This window comes from Rhinopithecus bieti, unplaced genomic scaffold (genome assembly GCF_001698545.2).
Source record: "Rhinopithecus bieti isolate Rb0 unplaced genomic scaffold, ASM169854v2 scaffold_50752, whole genome shotgun sequence".
Lineage (NCBI taxonomy): Eukaryota > Metazoa > Chordata > Mammalia > Primates > Cercopithecidae > Rhinopithecus > Rhinopithecus bieti.
Genome location: NW_016820054.1, coordinates 272,862 through 281,569, shown reverse-complemented (window position 1 = coordinate 281,569; position 8,708 = coordinate 272,862). Strand labels below are relative to the sequence as shown.

The following is an 8,708-nucleotide window of genomic DNA, read 5'->3' as shown; positions in this document are numbered from 1 at the left end:
GAAATGAAGATATGTCTGTTGCAGACATTTGTTTTAAAAAAGGAAAAATGGGCAAAAAAGCCTAGAGAATATGTTAGTGTTATCACTATAATTTCCAGCCTAGCAAATACAAACTCCTTGGCTTATGTTCTTTTTTAAAATTCAGTAAAGTTTTCTGGAATTGTGGTTTTTACTATCTGTCCCATTCCTTTGATTTGCTTCTTCAGGAATTCCTGTTACCTTTATGTTGGATCCCAAAAGAGACTTAATCATACTATTTCTCTTGAATACTTTTTGTCTTTCTTCATTGGAGCTGGATTGTGGAACTTTTAAATTTCCTTTTTTTTTTTCTTTAGACAAGTTTGCATGAGGAATAAAATTTACAAAAAAATCGTTTTTCACCTGTTTCTCTCTGTTGAATTATACTGATTTTTTAACAGCATTAGTAAGTAAATAATTGATATAAACTATATAGTTACAGCATACAGTTTGATAACTTTTGAGATCCACACATCTCCATGAAACTGTCACTACAAATAGTTTAGCAAATATAGCAATCATGTCCCAAAGTTTTTGTTTGCCGTTTTGTAATTCCTATTTCTCTCTCTTTTCCTTGCATTCCTAGCCTATCATGAACTTGCTTTCTATTATTACTGGTTTGTTTGCATTTTCTAGAATTGTATGTAAATGGATTTTTATGGTCTGGTTTCTTTTGTTCAGTGTTATTTTGAAATCCAATTATGTTATTGCATGTTTCAGTACTTGATTCTTTTTTTTTTTTTTCCGAGATGGAGTTTCACTCTTATTGCCCAGGCTGGAGTGCAGTGAGTGGCATGATCTTGGCTCACTGCAACCTCTGCCTCTGGGGTTCAAGCGATTCTCCTGCCTCGGTAGCTGGGATTACAGGTGCCTGCCACCACACCTAGCTAATTTTTGTGTGTGTGTGTGTTTTTAGTAGAGACAGGGTTGGTCTTGAACTCCTGACCTCAGGCAGTCCACTCACCTCGGCCTCCCAAAGTGCTGGGATTATGGCGTGAGCCACCGTGCCCAGCCGTTATTCCTTTTTCATTGCTCACTACGATTGCATTGTATGGATATATCACAAGTTTTAAAATCCATCCATTTGTTGATGGGTATATTAGCTATCTATTGCAGTATAACAGATTATCCAAAAACTTAGTGGCTTGAAACAATATGCATTTATTATCTAACAGTTTTTTGGCCAGGGATTTGGGAATGGCTTATTTGGGTGACTGGCTTAGGGTTTTTCATGAGATTGCTGTCAAGATGCTGGATGCTTTGAAGTCATTTGAAGGCTTCGCTGACATATCCAATTCAAAGATAGTTAACTTCTATGGCTGTGGGCCAGAGGCTTCAGCCTCTGATCTTCTGACCAAGGATCCTCTTTGCAGGGATGCTTGAGTCTTTTTTTTTTTTTTGACACGGAGTCTCACTGTGCTGCCCAGATTGGAGTGCAGTGGTGCTATCTCGGCTCACTATAATTTTTGCCTCCCGGGTTCAAGCGATTCTCCTGGCTCAGCCTCCCGAGTAGCTGGGATTACAGGCTCCTACCACCACCCCCGGCTAATTTTTGTATTTGTAGTAGGGATGGGGTTTTACCATGTTGGCCAAGCTGGTTTCAAACTCCTGACCTCAAGTGATCTGCCTGCCTCAGCCTCCCAAAGTGCTAGGATTACAGACATGAGCCACCATGCCCAACCATGTTCTTATGACATGGAATCTGGTAACCACTAAAACAAGTGATCCAAGAGCAGCATGGACAAAGAGGAAGTCGCAATGCCTTTTTTTTTTTTTTTTTTTTTTTTTGAGACAGAGTCTTGCTGTGTTGTCCCGGCTGGAGTGCAGTGGCGTGATCTCGACTCACTGCAACTTCTGTCTCCCAAGTTCAAGTGATTTCTCGTGCCTCAGCCTCCCAAGTAGCTGAGATTACAGGTGTGCACCACCATACCCAGCTGATTTTTGTATTTTTAGTAGAGATGAGATTTTGGCCTGTTGACCAGTCTGGCCTCTAACTCCAGGCCTCAAGTGATCTGGCCACCCTGGTCTCCCAAAGTGTTGGAATTACAGGCACGAGCCACTGCGCCTGCTGGAAGCCTCAATTCCTATTATGACCTGCTCTCAGAAGTCACACATTGTCACTTTCCTCATATTATTTACTAGAAATAAGTCACAACATCCAGCCCTCACTCAAAGAGTAAAGAATTAGTTTTTTTCTTTCAAAGGCTGGTTTTGAGGGGAGCAATGTTAAAGAATTTGTTGTCATATTTTAAAGCTACTGCAATGGACTTTGGGGTTGTTTTTAGCTTTAGGCTATTATAAATAAAATGCTTTTAAAATATGTGTAAAATCTGTGTAGACATAGTTTTATTTCTTTGCGTAAATAGGAGTAAAACGGCTAGTTTGTAAGATAGTGTTATGTTTAAATTTTTACTACTTTTACACTGAAGATTTAAGATATCTGTAATACCGATTTGTTCTTGGATTCCTTCTGGTTTAGTCCTTTTAAATTTTATTCTACTTAAGTTTTGTCACCTCATTTCTGAGTTTTTATTCTGAATGTTTTATCTTGTTTTAAAATTGTAGTTTACCATTTTATCTGTTTTGTGTGTCTTTGATGTACTTTTTTTTTGTATGTTGGGATGTTATTCTCCTTAGTTTTTCCCTAATGATAATTTTATGGGATTTAGCTTTTATACCTTCCTGTTGCTTATTTTTATGTCTCTGTCTTCTGAAATGATAGAAGAAGGCGGGATTCAGGATAGCTTTTCTTTTCTTTTTATTTTTTTAAGGACGTGGACTCTCACTGGGTTGCCCAAGTTGAAGTGCAGTGGTGCAATCATAGCTCACTGCAGCCTCAAACTCCTGGGCTCAAGTGATCCTTCTGGTTCAGCCTCCTGAGTAGCTGGAACTGCAGTCATGTGCCACCATACCCAGCTCACTAAAAAAACTAAAGTTTTTTTTTTTTTTTTTAAAGAAAGAAATGGGGTCTTGCTGTGTTGCCCAGGTTGGTCTTGAACCCCTGGGCTCATGGAATCCTCCTGCTTTCGCCTCCCAAAGTATTGGGATTACAGGTGTGAGCCATGGCACCCGGCTCAGCATAGCTTTTATACCTTGTGTTGTTTTCATATGGCTTGTAAAAATTTGGCCACTTGTGTATTTGGTCTTGTAGATTCTCCCTGACTCTGCTCATCTGGACCTTTTCTGTGTCTCTGCCACCCCTGTGCTGCTGAGTAGATTCCACTCCCAGCACTTTCTCAGTGAGGGGTCCAGAAGGGAGTCCAGGGTGACCAGTTTTGGGTGGCCCAGGCTGCTCCTATCTCTTCACATCTTCTTACCGTAGAGCCCCTGCTCTCACCTAGTTTCAGTCGCTGTTCTCAGATCTGTCACCTGCTCTGCTTCCTAGTGAGCACTGATGTCTAGGTTCTCAGGGCCTCCTTGGCTTTCTTACTTTCCTTGGCTTCTTTCCTCTCAGACACTGATACCATGCCGGACTTTGGAGGGTTGGTGGTTTGTCTTTACCCACTTGTGTTTTGGAGTTTGCTGATTAATTGTGTTTCTATGTTTTTGGCTTTGCTGTCCAGTTGCTGTTTATGTGAAGATTTAGAGACATTCAAAAACTATGCCTTTACTAATGACACTTCTGGGTTTTCAGATTTTAAATTGTTAACTTAATGTCTATTTAATGAAGTTGATTTTTTTTTTGTTTTGATTTTCTTTTAATAATCATCTCCACAGAGAAAAGGAGTTGGGATATAGAATGCCCATCCTTTCCAGGAGAAGGACCACTGCAGGTCAGAAGAGCAGGTCTCAGGACAGCAGGGGCAGCTGCCTCTCTCTCTGAAGCATGGCTCAGGTGTGGAGAAGGGTTTCAGGACACTTCTGGGACTCCGGTAAAGTATCTGTAGAATTGTTTTCCCTGAATGCCAAAGAGGAAATCGAGTGTTCAGAACATTGTAATTACATTTCATTGTAATTCCCTTTCTTATTCTTTCAGGACACTGTAATTGATACACTCCTTTTCTTCCCTTTCATTCCTTTAATAATCGTGGCAAGTTAGTATTCACCTTTTTTTTTTTTTTTTTGGAGACAAAGTCTCACTTTGTTGCCCAGGCTGGCACAATCATAGCTCAGGGCATCCTTGAACCCTTGAACTCCTGGGCTCAGGCTATCTTGCCTCAGCCTGTCAAATAGCTGGGACCATGCCTGGCTAATTTTTTCTTTTTTTTTTTTTGAGACAGAGTCTCACTTTGTCACCCAGGCTGGAGTGCGGTGGGGCTATGTTGGCTCACAGCAACCTCCGCCTCCCAGGTTCAAGCAATTCTCTTGCCTCAGCCTCTCAAGTAGCTGGGATTACAGGTGTGTGCCACCACACTCGGCTGATTTTTGTAGTTTTAGTAGAGACCGGGTTTCACCATGTTGGCCAGGCTGGTTTGGAACTCCTGACCTCAGGTAATCCACCCGCCTTGGCCTCCAGAGTGCTGGGATTACAGGCGTGAGCCACTGTGCCTGGCCGCCTGGCTAATTTTTAAAAAACTTTCTGTAGAGACAGGGTCTTGCTGTGTTGCCTAGGGTGGTCTCCAACTCCTGGCTGCAAGTCATCCTCCTGCCTCCGCCTCCCAGAGAGTTGGAATTACAGGTGTGAGCCCCCATGCCCAGCTCACACCTGTACCTCTTTAATCCATGCAGAACCTTTCTACTTTGTTTGTAAATGAAGGATATTTACTAAGAATGTTCTCAGAAGATGAAACCATTGAGCATACCACTCTTCACAAGAAATGCATATTTACTCAGGAGGCATACTCTGGAGATATTGCAGGTTTAGTTCAGGACCAGCACAATAAAGTGAATATCGCAATAAAGTGATCACATGAATTATTTGATTTCCCAGTATATATAAAAGTTATATTATACTGTAGTCTGTTAAGTGTGCAATAGTACTGTGTCTAAAAAAGCAATGTATATACCTTAATTTAACAATATTTTATTGCTAAAAAAATGCTAACAATCATAGGAGCCTTCAGCAAGGTGTAATCTTTTTGCTGGGAGAGTCTTGCTTTGATGCTGATGGCTGCTGACTGATCAGGTTGTTGGTGGTTGAAGGTTGGGGTGGCTGTGGCAGTTTCCTAAAATAAGGTAAAAGTGAAATTTACCACATCTATTTACTATTCCTTTCATGAAAGATTACTGAGTAGCATGTGATGCTGATAACATTTGACCTGTAATAGAACTTCTTTCAAAATTGGACTCAATCCTTCCAAAGCCTGACACTGCTTTATCAACTAAGTTTATAGGATATTCTAAATTCCTTGTTACCACTTCAACAATGTTCACAGCATTTTCACCAGGAGTAGATTTTATCTCCAGAAAATACTGTATTTGTTCATCCGTAAAAAGTAACTCTTCATCCATTCAACTCTTAGAAGATTGCAACAATTCAGTCATATCTTCAGGTTCCACTTCTAATTCTAGTTCTCTTGCTGTTTCTATCACATCAGTTTTTCTGCTGAAGTCTTAAACTCCTGAGTCATACATAAGGGTTGGAATCAACTTCTTCCAAACTCCTGTTAATGCTGATATTTTGACCTTCTGTCATTAATCACGAATGTTCTTAATGGCACATAGAATGGTGAATATTTTCCTGAAAGTTTTCAATTTACTTTGCCCAGATCCATCAGAGAGGTCACTATCTGTGGCAGCTACAGCCATATGACATGTATATCTGAAATATTAAGACTTGAAAGTCAGAATCACCCCTTGATCCATAGGTTGCAGAATGGAAGTGGTGTTAGCAGGCATGAAAACAACGTTTATCTCCTCGTGCTTCTCAATCAGAGCTCTTGGGTGACCAGGTGCATTGTCAATCAGCAGTAATAGTTTGAAAGAAATCTTTTTTTTTTTTTCTGAGCAGGTCTCAACAGTGGACTTAAAGTATTACAGTAAAGAATGGTGTAAAGAGATGTGCTGTCATCCAGGCTTTGTTGTTACATTTATAGAGCACAGGCAGAGTAGATTTATCATACGGGCGCTAGAATTTTCAGAATGATACATGAGCATTGGCTTCAACTTAATGTTACCAGCTGCGTTAGCCCCAATATGAGTATCAGTCTGTTCTTTGAAGCTTTATTGCCAAGCATTGACTTCTCTCTAGCTACGAAAGTCTTAAATGGCATCATCTTCTAATATAAGGCTCTTCTATCTCTATTGAAAATCTATTATTTAGCGTAGCTACCTTCATCAGTGATCTTAACTAGATCTTCTAGATCACTTGCTGCATTACCTTGTACTTTTATGTTACGGAGATGATTTGTTCATGAGCCACCCTCTGCTAGCTCCAGACTTTTCTTCTCCAGCTTCACCTCTCTCAGCCTTTGTAAAATTGAAGAGAGTTAGGACCTTGCTCTGAGTTCTGCTCTGGCTTAAAGGAATGTTATAGCTGGTTCAATTTTCTATCCAGATTGCTAAAACTCTGTATTAGCAATAGTGCTGTTTTACTTTCTTATCATTTGTGTATTCACTGGAGTAGCACTGTCAGTTTTGTTCAAGAACTTTCCTTTGCATTCACAACTGGCTTAACAATTCGGTTCAAGAGGTCTAAATTTTAGCCTATCTTAGTTTTTGCCATGCCTTCCTACCTAAGCTTAATCATTTCCAGCTTTTCTTTTCTTTTCTTTTTTTTTTTTTGAGACGGCGTCTCTCTCTGTCACCATGGGTGGTGCAATCTTGGCTCACGGCAACGTCTGCCTCCCAGGTTCAAGTAATTCTCCTGCCTCAGCCTCCCGAGTAGCTGGGATTACAGGTGCCTGCCACCACGCCCAGCTGATTTTTGTATTTTTAGTAGCGACGGGTTTCATCATGTTGGTCAGGCTGGTCTCGAATTCCTCACCTTAGGTGATTTACTCACTTCGGCCTCCCAAAGTGCTGGGATTACAGGCGTGAGCCACTGCGCCTGGCCATTTCCAGCTTTTGATTTAAGGTGTGAAACATTCAGCTCTTCCTTTGTTTGAGCACTTTGAGGCCATTGTAAGGTTAATTGACTTAATTTTAATGTTGTTGTGTTGCAGAGAATAGGAGGCCTAAGGAGAAGGCAAGAGGTGGAGGAGCAGCTGGTTGGTGGAGCAGTCAGAACACACACAGCATTTATTAATTTTGCTCTCTTATATTGGTTTTGACTGTGGCATCCCAAATCAGTTACAATAGTAATACCAGAGATCACTGATCACAGACCATCATAGCAGATTTAATAATAATGATAAAGTTTGAAATCTTGGGATAATTATCAAAATATGACACAGAGACACAAGTTTATAGGTGAGCAGATGCTGTTGGAAAAATGGCACACAGAATTGGTTGACACAGGATTGCCAGAAATTTTCAATTTGTAAAAAACGCTTTATCTGTGAAGCACAATCAAACAAGATATGCCTGTATATTCAGAATCTTTTGGCAATGAGATGTTCTGGATAATTTTTGTGTGTTTGTGTAACTTACAGAGGAATGCTATTGCAAACTCAAGATAATTTGGGTATGAGTAGTAATGAGTACCTCATAGGCAGTCGGAGTCATATGTGTGAGCAGATATTACATTGAATGTTAATGTGAAATGTTTTGGTCAGTCAGATCTCTTTAGATTCTGGAAAAATACAACAAATTTATAAATATATAAGGAGTACATGCTTTGGGAATACTGAAATTGGTGAATTGGTAAAGGAAATCAGAGAAGAATATGTTAAGGAGAGTATAGTTTAAGATTTTGAATATTTTATAAAAGTTTTTTTTTTGCATTTGTCACATAAATTCCATGATTATTATTTTGCCTGCAGTCATTAACAGCTGAAGAGAAGACGATTACAGAAAAACACCTTGAATTATCCCCTAGACGCAAGCAAGGTAACTATTTTGTTGATTTCTTGACAGAGAAGATATAAGACTAATAAATCCATCTGTGATTATTTTAAAAATTTGCTTTTTTAAAAAAGTTACATGGTTTGGAGAGACTATATTCATAGTTAAAAAACATCAAGACAAGGTAAAAAGGTATTTTTGAGAACTCTGTCATCGCTGTCACCGTCTACCCCATTTCTCCTGCCCGCCTAGCTAACATTTTTTTGTGTGTCCTTGCTGAGTTCTTTTTTTTTTTTGAGACAGAGTCTCGCTCTGTCGCCCAGGCTGGAGTGCAGTGGCGCGACCTCGGCTCACTGCAAGCTCCACCTCCCAGGTTCATGCCATTCTCCTGCCCCAGCCTCCTGAGTAGTTGGGACTACAGGTGCCCGCCACTGTTCCCGACTAATTTTTTTGTGTGTTTTTAGTAGAGATGGGGTTTCACCATGTTAGCCAGGGTGGTCTTGATCTCCTGACCTCATGATCTGCCTGCCTTGGCCTCCCAAAGTGCTGGGATTACAGGCGTGAGCCACCGTGCTTGGCCCCTGAGTTCATTTTTGTCACAGAGCCCAGTAGGTTAGCTCATGCTCATAGCTCCAGGGTTTTGTGTGTGTTTTTTTTTTTTAAATCAGATTTGGGAAGGAAATGTGACCTATGCCAAAAGAACTATACTGCTTCAGGCTCTGAAATTCTTTCCTGATGAATTAGGGAACTTTCAATAAGTAGTAGAAAACTGTTCAAACACTAGAGTATTTGGATAAATGAGGTTGAATTTGTCTCCTGCAGCAGGACATCCAGAGGGCTAAATTCTTTTTTTTTTTTTTTTTTTA

At 40.2% G+C, this 8,708-nt stretch overlaps 1 protein-coding gene across 1 annotated transcript in view; it reads left to right on the top strand.

The window, feature by feature from the left end:
* The window catches only part of LOC108520139 (DNA repair-scaffolding protein-like), a 182,714-nt gene that overhangs the window by 24,553 nt on the left and 149,453 nt on the right, over nt 1-8,708 (top strand). Inside the window, exons 3-4 of the mRNA XM_017859416.1 lie at nt 3,736-3,890; nt 7,821-7,887. Of these exons, the coding sequence (XP_017714905.1) occupies nt 3,736-3,890; nt 7,821-7,887 (222 nt within the window). The remainder of the gene's footprint in view (nt 1-3,735; nt 3,891-7,820; nt 7,888-8,708) is intronic.